This window comes from Trachinotus anak, unplaced genomic scaffold (assembly GCF_046630095.1).
Source record: "Trachinotus anak isolate AG129_WGS33_773 ecotype Australia unplaced genomic scaffold, CSIRO_AGI_Tana_v1 ptg000034l, whole genome shotgun sequence".
NCBI classification, from domain to species: Eukaryota; Metazoa; Chordata; class Actinopteri; order Carangiformes; family Carangidae; genus Trachinotus; species Trachinotus anak.
The window spans coordinates 2,982,382-3,001,266 of NW_027273885.1; the positions used below are offsets into that span (position 1 = coordinate 2,982,382).

Sequence of the window (18,885 nt, forward strand, 5' to 3'; positions counted from 1 at the left end):
CAATGAAATTGGAGAAGAGCCATGATTTTGTAACGTCACTTACACAACAATATCTTTGTAAAGTTTGCTAATATTAGCCACCATGTGTGTCCGGTCACACCAGACCACTCTAACAGAACCAGGGTCCTTTAAACTTCTGGTGAATTCAACATTTTCATCTTTCAAACAGTTTTGCTTTGAACTCATCCTGAAGTATTATTAAGTGAAATGCTTTGAAGTTGACTTTGTAGTATTTTAATTGTGTTGTTTTGCTAAACGCAACAAAACATTTTCGACGTCGAATGTGCAGCAGTTAGGAATAATCTCATGGATTCATGCTCCTGTGAATTGCAGACAGTTTTCTAACGTGACATCCTACATCTCACTCTGTCGGTTTTCCCTCATTTAGTCAGTTTGCTCTCTTCGCTTTACTCGTTGCATGTTTTCATCCTCCCTGCAGTTGGCATCTCTTCCTTGTGTCTCCCTCTCTCCCCTGAGAGCCCTTTAATGTCTCTCCCTCCTCCTCCCTGAGCACCTCGGGGACGATCCCTGTCTGTGCACCTTTGATCAGAGCAGTTACTTTTTAAGTGTACAGCTGTATTTTTCACCTATGTCACAGGTGTAAACAGAAATCTCACGTGCATTGTGTTGCAAGAGTAAACTGTGGAAGTTCAACAAAGCCTTATTCTCTGCATACATCTGCAGGCAGAAGAGGAAGATTCACACTCAGCGTCTCCTTAACGGTCTCTAAAACAAACCCCATTCATCAGTCTCTGATCCGCGGAGAGTTCATCATGTTCAGGTCCCAGAGGAGGAACAAACAAAAGATCCTAACAAGAAATATAATATTTCTTTTTTATTTTTCTTCTCCTGCTTTTTTTTTTCTCGCTTGAGGAACTCGTAAGCATCAAAGCCAGGCGGAGGGGATGGGACAGGCAGGCTCTCCAGCAGCAGCCAACCCCACTGGATAATAAGCTTGGTGGTCCTTCATGTCGGTGTCGCTGGCACAGATCTCAAGATGAAATTATGGAGCTGTTGCTCCCGGTGGGGGTGGCTGGCATTAAAACTGCTGAAGCCTCCTCTTCAAGTGGGATCCAAGCCCTGGAGGGATCTCTCAAAGTGAAGACTGGGTTCCAGTTATCACGTCAAACACTTTGAGAACATCAGAGACTAGATACAGTGATTAAAGCCTAGATGGGAGTCTCATTTTAACATCCTCCAAACACTGGTGGGGATAATAAAGAGGCTCGATTATTGAGATGGGACAGAGATAAGATCCAGTCTGAAAGATGTGCAGCCAGTTCAGTCAGCTTTGTTCAGTTAAATCATTTGCTCTGAACATGAAACTGTGAGATTAATTAAAGTCAATAGCGCCTGGTTGGTACAGTAGTGAACCTCTGCACTGAATATCCATGTGAGGCTGTTTAGCTGGAGGAGATTTATAGTGAGCGTTGCAGCCAAGGTAAACAACAGTACCAAGCAAACAGTTGCCAAGCTGTCAAACTAGAGGAGACACACAGCTGCCTGGAGCTCAACATCCTGATTTCCATTTAAAGGGTTCAACGCAAATTACAATGTAGTTCATCTTTATTAGTAGAAAAAACTACATTTATTTTGTCTTTTTCTGAAAAACTTCTATGAGACATTTCACCTCAAGGTAGATGGAAAGTCAAGAGGATCACTGAAGTCTTTAGGATTCATCCTCTGGGACCATAAATGTTAATACACAACTTCATGTTGATGCAGCCAGTAGTTATAAACATTTCTGTCAAACCAACACTGCTATTCATAGAGTCATCCTTGCACTTATTGAATAGAAGTAATACTTAGTGATTTCTCTTTATATAAAAGTGTTGTCAAATGACTCAGTTTAAATTTTAATGTAAATGTAAATGTGGCTATAAATACCAAACACACTGAATCTGATGCATTTTTACATTTTATATCAGTGTCACTTGCCACTTGTCACTGGCCAAAATGAACAATTTGATGTCATAAGTCTAGTTGGATTCTGTCAAACTGAGTCAGGAACTCTTTTAACACTTTTCTGAAACTATGGACTAAACAATCATGAAAAATTGCAAAAGTAACACAGTAAATAATAAATATGACATATATAAGGTGAAAAATGGCTTTGAATTACAGTGTGTTACAGTACTTTCAAGTCTGTTTCCTTGTTGTTTACTTTATGACTTCTTAACATGTTTGAAATGCTGCTGTGACTCTGTTTCTCTGGTAGATATGTTTTTATTTTGATTTCTTCTCTCAGATCAGGTTCAAACTCATCTTGTTTTGATACCGTTTGCAGCATTTTGAAACTTTGCTTGACAGTCAGATGAAAACAACGCTCTGACTCTCCTCCCATATCCACATACCACTGTCCTGCTCCATGTTCATCCATTAAACAGTGAAGACAGCCCCACAGCATGACCTGGTGACCTCTTGACCCCTCTCTGCAATAAGCTTAGTCTTTAAATGAGCTCCCTGATAAACCACACTGACACTTCATTACATGTTCCTACTGTGTAGTTGGCCAATATTTTACTATTTTAACTGAAAATGTTTTATTGATTCATTTGTTCGCTTTCTTACTGAGACTTAGATGAAAAGATCGATACCACTCTTGTGTGTACAAGACATATGAAGCCACAACCATCAGCTGGTTAGTTTAGCTTAGCATAAACAATGGAAACAAAGGGAAACGGCTAGCCTGACTTTATTCAAAGGTGATTAGTGAGTTTTAGTCGTGCTGGAAGGTAGATTCTGTTGCCTTCAGACACAGTTAGACAAGCTAGCTGTTTCCCATCTTAGGTATGCTTAGCTATGCTCCAGTGTTAGCGTTAATTGCTTCAGCAAAGAACTGGAGAACCCCGAACACAAACACACACACACACACACACATTAGCAGACACTACAATTTACAGATGTCCCCTAAATGCCTCACATGTAGGGAATAAGTAGATGCTACAGCACACTTCAACAGGGGCCCCAGTCAGTTGGCCGCTTTGTATCTTTATGGGAGTTTTAAGGGGGTTTGTAGTTGTCAATGTAAAATGTGCCAATACAAGGGGCCATAAAGGGCCCCTTTTCCCTTTATGGGCCCCAAGTATTTGCCTGGTTTGCCTCTCCTGATGATGTGTCTTCGATTTTCTCACCTAACTTTTCCTTCAAGTGTCTGACAAACTTATTCCTGCTTCAGAGGATTTTTCATCTTGAAGAGAATTTTCCAATTCTGGGAAAATTCCCTGTTTTTTTTCTGGAAAAACATGCAGCACTTCAGAAATTCTGCTTCAGTTCAAAAACATCATCTGACACTGGATCCTTCTGCTCCTGGTTAACAAACAATCTTTACATCCTCAACATGCAAACTTTTAAAAGCAACGACTGAACACCTGCCTCTCAGGTTTACTACAGAACTGCAGTTTGCCCACATGACAGGTTATATCATGTCACCTGCCACAGTGTGAATGCATGCAGCACATTTCTAAAGCTCAGCTCATAAAATCCCAGCAAAGCAGTGCGAGGGCCTGAAAACTCCCCTAGAGCTTGTAACCACACAGCATCACGTGTGCTCGACAGGCCCTGAACAGTGCACATATTATCCAAAGACCCCGACGCAGGAACATCCACCATCTATTTAAAATCCTGTGTGAGAGCAACAACAGGCAGAGCTTCGTTAATATTAGCAGCGGCGTCAGTTACCTTCATGAGCGCTGCCGCACCGTTGAGAAGGACCGGCTTCTCTTGAGCCAGAGCGAGCATGTACACCACAGCCTGCTCCCTGCTCTGACCTCGTCTCTGCGCCGGTACAGTCCCGCTACCCCCCAGCACATGATAACGGTCCATGACACACACACACACACACACACACACACACACACACACACACACACACACACACACACACACACACACACACACACACACACACACACACACACACAGGACTGGAAGATGTTGCTCAGAGTCCCCAGAGCTGCGCCTCCAACCAGCTCCTGCTTTACTGTAAAGTGATTTCACAACTGGCTGTGCTACTTTGGGACAGATGGAGAGCAGCCTACCCCCCACACCTCCCCACCTCAGCTCCCCCTGCCCAAGTCTTGTGAGAGGTGGTGGGGAATATGTGTGAACAGGGGTGGAGTTAGAGATCAACGTGTCGGGACTTCCTCAAGTGGGAGGTGACTTGGTGGCTGGTTCTAAGAAAAGCAAAGGAGTGAACTTCATATACCAAGAAGAACTTTATACTGTGTGCATGTCGGCTCCTCACTAGAAATAGGCTGATAAATTTAATCCTGGGGACAGTGATGACTTTAGCTTCAGAAAAGACGAGGTGGAGAAAACAGGGATGAAACATGATTTAAATGTCAAACTCAAAAAAGTTTTTGAAAGAAAGAAAGATTTGCTCACAGTCGAAGTTATTATTTCTCTTTGGGTTTTTAATAAACTTACATAGACCTGCACATCTATGTTCAGTTTAAAGGTATCAGGGCTCAGTATGAGACTCAGGTGTTATCGACCAGGACAACACGTAAATTGAGAGTTTTAAAGTCACCTGAACAGCGATAATGAGGAAGCGACTTAACTTAGATAGCTTACACTAATTTATTTATTTAAATTTATTTAAAAATATTTCAGCTGGAAGGATTAATTGATCATTTGAATAATAATCGCCAGTTATTTTTGATTATTGATGAATTGCTTCAGTAAGTTTTCAAACACAAATGTCATTCTCAATCCAGTTTTTCCAATCAGTGTTTTTTCTTTCTGACATTTTACGGATCAAACGATTAATCAAGATAATCTGTGAGAAAAATCATTCTTTTAGTTGTATTCCTAAAAACATATATACACTACATTAAAAACATGACAACACATATACAGTGTGAAGATAAAGTTTTGGCATCACAATATACATTTAACATCCTCAACTTTTATGTTTTTGCACTTTATTCCCTGATTATAATCACAACTCTGCTGCATTAATATACTGGAGTTTATCACCCTGTGAACCTCTTTTCTGATGAAGCCCCAGATTGTGTAACATTAAATAAATGAACAACACATTATGAAATAACTAATTATAATAACACATTCATACAGAATACATATCTTAACTGTGAAATTGTGGGATGATCCAATAAATTTGTAAAACTCAGCTCATTATTATGACACGTTCTCTAATCCTGCTTCTTTTCACAATAAGATGTTAATGTTTCCAAAATGTTATGTTTGCACTTTGTACAGTCAGTTATGCAGCTGACTGACTCTTTCAGACCAAGACAAGAGTCAAGATTTACTGCATTATTTCGAATTTTCATTGTTGAATTACATAGTTTATTTTATGTATTATTATTTATTCATATGAATATTTTGAATATTTTGGGTCTTCCTCATGTCTGGGCAGTATCTGACCGAACAGACACTTATTTCTACACAGTTTAAAGGAGGTGAAAGTTGGTGTGGGAGGAATTACAGGGTTGGCAGAGTGGACTGAACTGTGGTACTGAACAGTTAAATGACCCCCTCTAGTGGAGAGGATCTAAAACAGCAGGAAGCACTGCCGCAGTTACAACTGTATGTTTTCACTTTTAATAAATATGACACATTAGCAAAAAAACTCCAACAACTGAGAGAAGTCACCTGCAACATCACCTGAATACTGATGATTAATGAAGAAGCAACAGAATAGAAAGAATAGAAGCATCACTGCATCAAGTGACACCAGGCGCCCTGATCTGGTGCTTGTTTTCAATAGAGAAAATCCACACGTGGCATATTTGTTGGTGCTGTCTCAAGACTGGATTACTGCAGCTTTCCTTTGGACGGGCAGAGAAACAGATTTATTGCTGCCCCAGATAAAGAGCCACAGAGACCACTCAACTGTCTTATCTGTCCGAGCCTGCCGCTTTTCTCCTGTTCAGTTTTCAACCAAAACATTCAAAATCCCACTAATCTGCCTCTTGACACTACACTGGGGATTTAAACACTAACATGCAGATGAGCAGGTTGGTCTAGAAGAGTAAACATTTACTGCCTCCTCCTCTTCTTCCACCTTAAATTACAGATTAGTTACACGTGCTGGTCAGTGGGTTTGTGCAGCTCTTTGCATCAGTGTAGGTGCAGGATATATTTGGCTGTCTAGGTGGGCAGGTTTGGTGTCCCACAGTAGCCGGATATATTTGGAAGTGATCTACAAGATGCTGTGTGGTGTTCTGTTTGACAAGTGTGAGGGTATATTTGGTCCGCTAATCCTCACGGACAGTGGTAAAGATGCCAAGCACGCAGGAAAGACTTTTTCAGCATGTCACGCACACTCGACATTTGTGACATCCTGTTGGGCCAGAAAACGACAGAGCAGAGCCGACACAAAGAGAAGGTACAGGGAACAGGTCAGACTGGTGGCCATGTGATGATGATTAATGCCAGGGTTGAACTTCCCTTTGAATTTCCACTAAATCCAATCTCTGCCTGAGGGAAAATATTCAGCCTCCAGGGCTGATTCCTGATATTTGAAGGGGGTTGCACAAAAAAAAAAAGATGTGCTTCTGAGAAAAAGCCTAAAGTAGGTCTTTATTAAAGATGCATTAAGCAATCTGTAACCTTTACCAACCAGCAACCAGTAGCAACAGCAACAGATCTCTTTCTCCACAGGACTCTGACTCAGACACCCCCCTCCCTGCATCACACTATCAAATCAACTTGGCTAATTCAAAAGACCCAGTCCCAGCCTGGTCAGATGCGAGCATGAACTGATGAAGCCACTTGGATGAGAGGTGAAACGTTTTCCTAGACAAATAACCAAGTCCACTTGCTTTCGATTTAAAATTCCTTTGAGATACTATGACCTGGACAAAATGAGAATATTCACAGGCTAATTCAAAAAGAAATAAATCAGGCAAAACTGTCCTGGTCAGTTTAAGCTGTACAACAAAGACCTCACTTCATTCCCCTTCAAAGTAAGAGCAGACATACACAGGTCTGAAGTGACCGCTCATTAAAAACAATGGTGTAATCTTAACTAACGTCATAGAAAAGATGAGGTCATCTTCAGTGGACAGGAGAACGGTGTGTGTGGTGTGTCTGCCACAGACGACTCACGCTGCGACTCCTGCTTCATGTGCCAAGTGTGTTGGCCAAGACAGTGTCAGTCAGATGGCCAAGTGGACAGAGAAGTGCCAGGCTGGACAGCTTGGATCAGATGGACACAGGGAAGCAGTCTTCCCTGCAGACCGGCCATTAGAGAGAGACTCCAAAGGAAAACATCATTTAGCTGAATTAAAAGCTGTTTAAGGGGTTTTCCCTGTGATTAGACGTTGGTATCATGTAGCTGATATGGTTGGGTTGTGATCTCTTTAAATGATACTGCCCCACATTTCCCATATGTTTCAGACTGATGCGCATCTTTAAATACGAACATTTTCTTTATTATAACATGAGTAAAAACTGTTACTTATTTCTTGTCAAAGTGGAAAAGTTTCCTGTGTAACACCACAAGAAACCGCGACATTCAGGAATCACAGGATAAAAATATATTGGATATTCTTTCAGGTTAAAGGGGCACTCCAAAGATTTAGTACAGCTCTTAAATTCCACACTCTCAGTGTATAACACAGGTTTTTCATCAAATATTTGACTGATGACATCATCAGGGTCGAGTACACCGACCCTAATGTGTAAAAATAGTGGAGGGCCCTTTATGAAGTGTGAAGGGGGCCCTAAACGTCGGTTTCTGTCTGATACTTCTGCATACTGTTGTACCACAGTCCCTTTTTATTAGCACAGTATATTAATTAGACTTAGCTTAGTGCATCTTCACAATAAAAAAAAATCTAAGGGATCTATAACAATAAAAGTTTATGTCATGTGTTTATGTTTTAAAAAACTGTACTGGCAAATAAATCGTTATCATAATTTTGAATCTCAGGCTAGAGTCCTCCTACTAGCTCAAATGTGGTCTTGGTCATGGTCTTCATCACATTTGACAGTAAAGACCATCAGTTCAACTGTCAGTTCAACAGTCTCAGATCCTCCCTTCTGATTGGCTGACTGACCTGTTGTTTTCTGACTAGAGCTCCAGAGAGAAGCCTGAGAGAGGAGATGTAAAACTACACTGAGATGGTTTTTGGTTCTTAAAACCACAAATATATCTTCTGATGGAGATCAACACTTCAAATAAAACAAAGGAAAGTGTAAATATGGGACCTTTAAACACCAACAGGTCAAAACTCATTTAAAGTCCAATTTAAAGCTGGTAAATCAGTGCACCAGTGTAGTAGTGTAGCTGTATCTCCCTGCAGCCTCCTGCTGCCTCTGAGCTGTGTACTCCTGTTGATTTCACAATAAGACTCTGAATGTTCCCGAATAAACTCTTAGCACTTGCTGTTCATATAACTTTGTTTTTTGGTAATCAGTTGTGTGAATGAGTAGCAGGCTGTGTGTGAAGTGCTTTAAATGCAGACGCCCTGGAGCAAAGAAAAATCTGTCATGACAGTGAGTCAACTGTGACTAATTACAGGCCCTGCAGCTCCACGCCCTGCCTCCTCGAAGAGCTGCGAGTTTCTGCGCTCGAAAAATACAATAACATCACAGGCTGTGGAGGAATCTTGCCTCTGAGTCTCGGGCAGAACTCGCTCGTCCCTGTGTGGTTTATGCACTTGACACAAATGTCTTTTTGACCTTGCATGCCACAAGCTATTTGCACAAATCTAATGTAAATATTATTCTTTGTGAGCCTGTTGTTGTACTGGTCCAAAGGTTGTTGTGGCTAATTACAATGAGAACAAAGGGTCTGAGGTTTGACAGACTGTGGTACGTGAAGGTTCATATGAGCAGTAAAGATGCTAATGGCCTGTATTATGCTGTATATCACGCCAAGAAGTCTCCCCTCGTGGTTCTAAGAGTAAAAAAAGCTTCTCGACCACCAGTAGAGACTAAAGCTCTTTTACTAAAAACATTCCTTTCGGTTAGATGGCATTGTAACCCACCACAGCAATTTAGCAGCTGGGTGCTCTGGAGTAAGTTACAGTTTCAAGCAGTTAATTAACAAAAATGCCAATGAACAATTAAATTCATTAAATGTGCAAAGAAAACTTCAGGGAAAGCAGGTTTTACAGACTGATTTTAGACTTCAGAGAGCTGACGTCCTGACGTCATGGACGAGCTGCTGCTCTTCTACAACCCAATGCGAATTCTCATTAAAGGTTGTGCTATGGAAAAAATTCAATGTGTCTTTACTGTTGATGCTCTAAGATGAGTGAGTATCTACTGCGGCTGTCATGAAAATCTTAACAGCACTGCAGAGTTGATTTAATGCGTCATATTGACAATTTTGCTTCTAATGTCACCTTTCCCTGTTTTAATGCTCCTAACCTTGTTCATCCTCTAAGGTCGTCTCTCAGCTGGTCTTAGTCTGGTGTTGTTTAACTCCTGATGGTCTTGGGCTTGTGGGAAATTAAGTTTTTTAAAAAGCCATTGAAACTAAAATTTTGAATAAACAATTATATCAGATTGAACATTTCTATGAAAACAAATTTAAAGTTGTATGTTTTTGGACAGGACTGCCGACCTGTCCCCCCTCGCCCAATGTCAGCTGGGACTGGCTCCACCCCCCCCCACAACCCTAAAAGGATAAGCGGTGTGGGGCTAATGAATGAATGAATGTTGTAGGGCTTGATTTTTAGTAATCTACAATATTAAAAATGTCAGTTTTATTACTTCTGAAACAACCCAAAGTTCAGATGTTACATTCACACTGGCTGAGCGATTTATTAGGAACACCTGCTTATTCGAGAAGTTCTCCAAACAGCCAATCATGTGGTTCAGTTATTTTATTTAATTGTGATATGAGTCACGATTTCAGCTGGAATAGTCTTTTTTTCATTTTCACTGAAAAAAATATAAAAATGATGATGATGTGATCTTTGTTGGGGCGCCTTGTGCCAAACAAAAGTAAAGAATATGATGTATAGGCCGGGTTAGGCGTCTGTAGCACCACAACACTTAATTTATGGTCTGTTGTGACATATTTTACCTATTGCGATAATATATCAATTAATTATGAGGAAAAAAATAAGGAACAGCTTTTGAAGGAGAAAAAGACTTTATCTGTGGTGAGAACCAAATCTAACACACACACTCACTAACATGTGATCATTAGCAAAATGTCAACATGCCAGCTACTGTTAGAAACATCAACAGAATCGACAGCCTGTCTTCATAATAAAACTGATCTGAGAGGCTCTCTCTCTCTGGGCTTGCAGCAATGAGCTCGGCCCACTTCACTGTGACTCTGCCGACTCACTGTTTGACTGCCATGCCTCTATAGGAGGCACCAGAACTCGACCTGGTCCGCAGACGGAGGGCATGACAGAGCTGGCTTCACTCACTCTCACACTTTGTAATTACAAGCAGGGCGGACAGACACCTTCTCACACAAGCACAAACACATATATAGGCTTTTCAAAAGGAGTCTTGTCTCTGCAGTTTCACTCACACTGGCAGACAAGTTCAGGATGTCCACCCCTGCTCCCCTACCCCCTCTGCTCAGTTTAGGAAACAACAAACAATGCGGTTGCTATGGGCTCATCTGGGCGCCCTGAGACCGCATGTCAGCAGCGGTTTAGACAGCCGACTGCCAAGTTAGAGACAGTTCGTGTTTGTTTGGAAAAGGAGGAGCATCCAGGCCTGTAGATGATCTCAATGGGGAGACTGCGAGCGTTACACTCCTGTCCTCCAGGAGGTCAAACAGATAAGAGTTAGACCGAGCGTCTGCAAGAATATTAGCAACATTTCATCACACACCAGGAATCTTCCAGTGAGAATCTATACCAATGAAATTCTTTTAGATATGTCAGAAGGTGCTTGAGGCAGTTTTCTGACCTCAGATCCCCAGTTAAACCCTCCCATACCACACTGGAAAGATTTTCCTTGTCAAACTTAATATAAATTCATATCCACGTATATTCACTTTAACAACTGATCAAAAATCCTACAGAAAAAATCCTTTCAACAGACTCGCTTTAACAGGATCAAGAAGCGTGTGCAAACACGTCAAACTACGTGTGCAAGGCTCATCAGCACCAATATATTCATGACTCCTCATAACACATGTATTATCACCAAGATGCTTCTCAGTAAATCAACTCTGTGAGAAGTCTCAGCCAGTCAAAGAGCTGAACTGTGTTCAGGGTGAAGTTAGAACACGAGTGCATACATGAGACTTTTCAGTTGTTTTGATTTTCTCCAGCTGATGTGAAAACAGGCCACTGATGAATTTAACAGCAACAGAATTGGCTGCCACTGTAGAAGCTTTGGTCTCTATCAAGGAAAAAATATAACTTGGTTGAGCTAGGACTTTGTTAAAATTGTCTATTTGCATAATCTTCACTACTTATAAATAAACACTCTTCATACATTTCAAGTGGTCAGCAAACGGTACCTGTGGTCTGGGGGTACATTGTGGATACAGTGGGAACTGTAATTGTAAAAATCAGAATCCCTACATTTGCTAGCATGCAACTGAAACACTCCACCTCAGCCTAAAAGCAACTGACATGACTCAACAATACTTGCTCTGTTTGTTCCGAAGTCTCGGGCGACAGATTAATTAAAACCTTGACATTAGTGTCCTGACTGAACTTTGATAGTAGATTAATCATTTAAATTGAGAGGATTTGTTTTGGTTGGACAAAACAAGAAATTTGAATGTTTTATTTTTGCTCTGGGGACTTTTCATGGCCAAGTATTTTTAACTGAAAAATATTCAGTAAAATAATAATCATTAAAATAAAACGATCATTAGTTGCAGCCCTATTCCCACGATTGATTTATAAACCAGTCAAGTACAAACCTCCATTCCATTAACTAAAACAAACAATATTAACCTTGCATTATCTTTCTAACCCTGAATAACCTTCATTTTGTGTATTAATGTTAGCTATCAAGTTGATAACAGTGAGGATGCTACAACTAAAATATCAAATTAACCCAAAATCATAGTAAAAAACTTTGGCTGAAGAAGTGACTATGAACTCTGTGATATATTGAACTAAACTGCTGTAACCTTCAGGTAAAGATGGTGTTTTGAGTACATGAATGAAAATAGGTGTTTTTAAATGTAAACTGATTTACAGTAGTTTCCTGGTGACATGTGCTCTAGACCCACCAGTCTCTCCATTTCCTGCTCTCGGAGCCTCTCCTCCCTCTGTCGTCGGTGGTACTCCAACAGCTCGTCCTCATTGTCGCTGATTTCTGTGATGCTGTTCTTCCTCTCCCTCATCCCAGGGTGGGGTCTCCCTGCAGACATCTTCCTATGGGTCCTGGGGCTGGCTACGGGGGACGAGCCAGGCAGGGAGCCCAGACTGTAAGCAGGAGACAGAGTATTCCCAAAGCTTGCCTTCCGTACCCCTGCACCACCACCTCCGCCGCCGCTCTCCATCATCGCAGAGGTTGGTGAAGGACTGCGGGCTCTCATCCCCCTGCTGCACATCGGCTCCTCAGATGTGGATCCAGTCTTTCGTCTGAGCCTGGGACTCTCTGGAACAAGCTTGCCAAGGCCTGAGGGACTATCTGGAGTCCTCAAGGTGGGAACTGTCCCTGGTAGCGCCCCTGGTAGTACCGGGACCCCTCTCCGAGCCAAGGAGGGGCTAAGAGGGGGAAGCTCTCTCATATTGCTGCTTGTTCCGCTGCCTCCGTTCAGCTCCAGGTTCCTCCTGGCCATGCGAGGGCTTTCAGGGGGCTGCAGTGAACGGGGATGCTGCTGTAGCGGCGACCCTTGGATGATGTGGACAATGGGATCCAAGGGAGGCTGGAAGGCTCTGGTGGGCTGGGAAAACTGCCTGGAGGGGCTAGAGGTGAGGGAGTGATCAGCTAGAGTGGTCTGCTCTCTGAAGGGGCTGGCAGGCCTTTCCTGGAGCACCGTGGCTGTCTTGGTCCTGGGACTGGAGGGAGATGGGGATGAACAGGTAGAGAATTTGGGAGAGAGTCTGGGGCTACTTGGCACAATGTTTCTACTATTTAGAGATTCACTGGAGGACAGAAGGGCAGTCTGTCGAGGGCTCTCAGACCCATCTTGGCCTAGTCCTCTGCGGCTTGGCTTGGGGCTTGGAGGAGTTTCTGTCAAGACCTTCCTCTGCAGCCTGGGGCTTTCCTGAACCTTCTGGCCCGCCCCTCCGCTGCTGAAATTAGGCAGTATGGTCCGTGGCTGGGGTACAGGTGGAGGCTGGGAGGTGAAATTGTAGCTAGAGGAGCGTACAGGCACTGGCGGCAGAGAAGAACTCTGGTCCTGGGGTCCTCCACTAGGAGATGGGCTGGTAAAGCTCCCACTGCTGGCAGCTGAGGGTGAGGAGAGGGGGGAAAAGGGAGGGGATGTGTTCTCATAGCTGGACCCCACAGACATGGCCCCTGGGCTGGTGGGAGGGGACAGCAGATATCGGCCCCCTCCATTGACCATTGGCGACAGGGGGGAGTGGGGAATCGGTTGGCCTCCGGGAGGCTTTTTGGCCTCCAAGGAAGAAGGCTGGGGGTCATCCATGGCTAGGGAGTCCATGATGTCCTGGAGATCCTTCTCAATGGAGCTGACGATTGCGCTGTGCTCAGACTGGACTCTCTCTCCAGGAGCTGGGGGAGACTGGGCTGGACTGGCCTGGTGATTCCCATTGACCAAGCTCTCTGTGTCTAATGGGGGAGAAGAGAGAAAACGAATATCAGGCTTTTGTTTTGCAAACAAAAAGAAAATGCACCTAATTCAACAAAGGTCTTTAGGCAATGTTCAAAATGTCAAAAAAAAACACAGCCTCCTTCAAGAAGGCTATTCATTGGTGGTGGGGTTTGCAGAAAGCGAAGAGTTCTCCAACAAGTAACCTTAACTTGTCAACGCGATGTAATGGCACCTGACAAGGCGCTACATTGGTCAATCATAAAGGTGCAAGCTAACATTCCTGGTACAACGGTTAACCCACAAACTGTCAAGACAGAGGAAAAACTGACTGTCGCCATGATAAAGCCTTCAAACTCATGGCTGTATTACTCAAGCTGGCCTTCCTAACTGCATTTCACCTTCTCTGCAGAACCAGGAGAACAAGTCAACATCAACACAGCCGATGTCTCCGTTGTTCATCTGAATAATGAGATTGAGCACACTTCTCTTCAACACAGGCCTCAGCTCTTTATACAAGTACCTTCAATGGCTCTTACTCTGAGAGTGTAACACCGCATCATCTATGCTTTACCTTATTATCTATGATAAGGTCGATGGATGCAAATCAGCCAGATGACCTAAGATTACCTATGTTTCCCTGAGCGACAGAAGGTGATGAAACAGGGAATACAGTGCAGTGAAATCCCACACACTGTCAGAACTTTTCCATATCGGAGAACCTCTACATCCAGTCGTAACCTTGTCTCTACTGTTTGAGATATGCTCAAAATCAACAAACCCATGTTTACCAGTCCAGTGTAGAAACCGGACAAGCATGAGGGCAGAGAAAGGATTAGCAGTGAGGAAAGAGGGAAGGACACAGGCGAGGAGATGAACAGATAGACAGGCCTGTGCATTGGATAGGGATCAGGAGAAAATGTGCCTACATAACCCAATTACTGTGTGGCCCGAAAGCAACGTAGGACAGAGGCTGGGTAATCTAATCTTAACCGTCTCTCTTTAATGTCAGCATAGTAGATTATTACAGCAGAAACACACGGCCACGTGGGAGATTCACCAGCATGGCCTTAAGGCAAGGATCAGAACACAGATCAGGTTTTATTACTGCTAAATGAAATCCGTTTAAATGGACTTCTTGTCTGTTTCAATGGAAACATGAGGATAATTGCAGCGAGGAGTCATCAGTGCCAACACTGAGAGGTAAGAGAGGACGTCAGAAGAGAGCTGCCATGTTCAGTAGTGTTGTAATAACATTAGAGATCATAAACATGACTGTGTAACGGAGCAAATGATTGGACGAACATAGAACAGAATAGCATTTAATAGAAAGGTCAATTTTGTCTCTTTGTATGATGATGTCAGAGAGAGATGTCCCAATAGCAAAACTACTCTAAAATATAAAAGCTTCACAAATAATGCATTAGCTGTGCTTGTTCAGCAGAGATGGGAGCAGCTTCCTGCCTGCTCCCCTATAATGACTCTGCCTTACAATGAAGCTTCTGCCTTCATGACAGCCTGACCACAATTAAATCTGAATACATTTTCATGGAAATTATACAGCAGTATGGTCTTGCAGACAGTCACAATGGCACATTTTATGTGTTGAGCTCCGCATGAATGTCAATGTCACGTGTTTCTCACAAACAACAAACCCGCTGGATTCTTACGAACAGGGTCAAAAAACGAGGGGGGGTGGGGTGACAAAAATAAATGCATCCCTTTGCTGAGGGAAAGCCCATGCAATGATGTCATGGGATACAGACTATCGCCTGGAGTACACCATGCCAAACTTCATTTAAAAATCTGGCAATTTAGTGTTAGCTTACTTGCTGGTACAACTGCGACTCTGACACGACATGACTTAAGAGGTTTCATTACACTCGATGACATCTACAATTCGGCATCAATTACATCATCAATAACAAACATACGTTAGGATCATCTGCCATTCCCTGCATTTCCCTCTCATGAGAACACACTGAGACACTGTGACTCAAGCAGAGAAATATCTATGGAACCAAGGACATATTGATTGATAACCTGTACGAAGAATAAAGACCTAAGTTCCAATGAATAGTATTAAGTGTGTGATGTGCTACGCTGTGTGTACCTTCCTGGAGAAACGCATGAACATCAAATCATCATATTCTGAACAGAATTTGGCGTGTGGCCGGTTCCTATCACTTCTCTCGCCCAAAGCTCAGGCATCAAGCAGCAGGGTTACTCACATGAAGGAATAAAACAGCGACCCGGTCAATGTCAGTGCGGTTCACCTGCTATGTGACACACATTGAGGCCCACATCCTCCGGACACCGGTACCAGACCGGGTGTGACGGAGCCGTGCCGTGCCCCGCACACACCGAGGGAGAACTGGAGAGTCACCGCCGAGGTGATACTTCAGCCGGGGGTTGGGGCGCTAGGCACCGCCGCTGCCTACGGTCCCCTGGCATCAAGTCACCTAACACGTAATACAGCTGTTCCGGTCACAACCTTCAAAATAAAGGTCTAATTTAGTTTTAAGTGGACGTGGAAAACACTTACCGCTCTAAATGTACCGTCCTCGTCTACAACGAGTAAATAAAGTAGTTCAAGGTACAGTTAGTGGGATTTTGTCTCTTGTGTGCCTGTTTAATAGGAACGTCCCTGTTGTTTTGAAAGGATAACAGTATGCTGGCTTTTACACTGCAGGTCCTGCATTACACATGGGTTCAAACATGAGACCGGACAGCTCTCCTGCACAAATTCCATGAAATGAGTCAATGTTGTATTATTTTGAAGGTACAACCGCCTTACTTCCGGTGTCATGGCTAACTTGACGTAGCTCTTCCTACACAGGCTGCTGTGGACCACTGGCAGTTTTACAGCGCTCTTTTAAAGAGTCACAGCAGTGGACTTTATGGCCTGTCACTGTTACTGTCTCTCTAATGCAGATTTTAAATAAGACAGGGGAGGAAGCGTCAACAAATCCGACTGAACTACAAATAATGTTACTATAGTGACATTTTACTGGCGTGTAAAATAAGGTTTCTGGATGATTTGGGCTGGTACTGGACCATCATTAAAGTGGATACAGACTGTTGACATCCAGTGACAATGACAGGCTTTTTATAATGCCTTTTATAAATAGGTCTGATCACCAGGGCAACAGAGCTTTTTTCTTTCTACTGAAGGTTGATTCCTTTAAATAAACAGCATTTGTCTGCCTCAGGTTGTCAGTGAAATAAAGCCAAAATAATTTTTTGTTGGACCCTGAACTTTAATTTGTTTGTATTAAAAAAAAAAAAAAAACCTTAAGCAGAATTGAAAAGCTATTCAAAACTAGTGGTGCAAGTATAATAACTACTATTACAAGTAAACTTCCTGCAATGAAAATGCGATGAAAATCATTTTTACTTATGTCATGTAAGTAAAAAGTATTATTTCCAAAATGCACTTCAAGTATCAAAAGTAAAAGCATGCATGCAGCTGAAAAACTGACCTGTGACTGTTCATACTTTTATCTTACATTACTAGATAATCATGTATATTTAAGCTGAAGTAGGTGGTCAAGGTTTTATTTTTTTATTTTTTTTATTTTTGTTTCATATACCTCTAGGTATAAAGTAGCATGAAATAGAAATACTTAAGTATAAGTACTTTTAATGGATATTTATTTAATGTACTTGAGTAAATGCACTTTATTATATTCTACCACAAGTTTGCTTAAACCTGACTCTGTACATTCAGAATATGATGCAGCCTAAATACACAAACTCAAAACTACAAAAATTAATTCAAGTAAACAAAATTAGAACTTTTGTGATGTCAAGTCAACACTACAATAATTTGGTTAGGTTAGGTTATGTGTGTTATGCCCTCCTTTTCATATGAAATACGGAATGACATAAAATAAAATAAATAATAAAATAATAAAATAGAGATCAGGTATAGTGAAATATTAAAGGGGATAAGAACTGGGAGTTAAACTGGTTTGGAAATGTAAAATAAAATGCAGGAAAGAGCTTCTCAGTTTGTTGTCAAAACTGTCCAATCCTAGTTTATTGATGGACACTTTTTATTGCATAATAAAAAATAAATAAATAAATTAAAAAAATCAGAGCTCCAACAGCCATATGGTGCCATACTGCAAACATAATAACAATCAACTGCTTCACAAACATTCAGCTCTGTTAAGCAGCCAGTGACAGATACAGCAGCCAAATCACAGACAGATAAAGGCCTTTTGTTGAAAGGCGAAGCTAACACCCATCCAAGGCAGGTGGGTGGGTGCAGGAAGGGACAGAAGGGGAAACCCGGGGAGGGAGGGTGGGGAGATGGCAGACAGTAGAATGAAAGTGGAGGTTTATAAATAGTTTCTGAAAAAGATACTGTAACCACAGCCGTCGGCCACTTTAAGTAAGCAGCTCAGGGCCACAAAGCCGTCTGCTGGCCTGGCAGAGTGGCACAGGAAACGTCCAATCAGTGAAGAGGTGGTAGCTAAAAGACAGCTGGCGGAGGACAGCTTGTCAGTGGACCGTCACTGACCTGCCACAGCTCAGCAAAACCAGACAACAGACAGGTGAATGTGACCGGGATCACGAAAATACAGCAGCGCTGCAGAGCTGAGTTTCTCAGGGTAAAAAACGTGAATATTTTCAAAACAGAAAAGCACATTTTGCACAAATGAACCACATCAGGCTCAGAATGGTCTCCATCACAGGTGTGCACCTATTAATGAGCCAAGATCAGCTAAGGTGCAAAGTGCCCTTACAGCTGATCAAAAGCCGCTGATGATGCAAATGCAGCAGGTCGATACGAACTTTCAACCAACTTCAACTGGACACAGACTCTCACAACATCTGTACAACATGTGTCCAGATGGTGATTATCAAACTGACTTCGGCCAAGAGTTTTTTTTTTTAATCTTCACACTTCACCATCTAACTGTCATGGATTGGGCTGTTCGGCTCATAAAATTCATTATGTTGTTATTGTTGTTGGGGCAGCTGTGGCTCAGGGGGGAGACCGTTTCATCCACTAATTGGAAGGTTGGTGGTTCGATTCCTGGCACCTCCAGTGTCCTTGGGCAAAATACTGAACCCCACAAATGCTGCATGAATGTGGCTCGACTGTAAATTTCTTTGAGTGGTCAATAAGAACAGAAAAGTGCTGCATAATTTGCTGTTGATGTCTTCGTACGTGACTAAGGTTTCACACTGGTGCAGGGGAAAGGCCAAAAAAACATAATGTTCTTTTTCGTTTCTTTTTT

The 18,885-nt window shown here is 42.4% G+C and overlaps 1 protein-coding gene across 18 annotated transcripts in view; it reads right to left on the reverse strand.

Annotated features, from left to right (window-relative positions):
• Window positions 1-18,885, reverse strand: part of phldb1b (pleckstrin homology-like domain, family B, member 1b) — a 119,407-nt gene that overhangs the window by 38,924 nt on the left and 61,598 nt on the right. For 16 of the 18 annotated variants that reach the window (XM_071471623.1, XM_071471626.1, XM_071471621.1 and 13 more), the window contains one exon: window positions 12,143-13,653. In XM_071471623.1, the coding sequence (XP_071327724.1) occupies window positions 12,143-13,653 (1,511 nt within the window). Of the gene's footprint in view, window positions 1-12,142; window positions 13,654-15,864; window positions 16,156-18,885 lie in introns of those variants that run through there. The other 2 variants (XM_071471637.1, XM_071471636.1) reach the window with 2 other exon arrangements.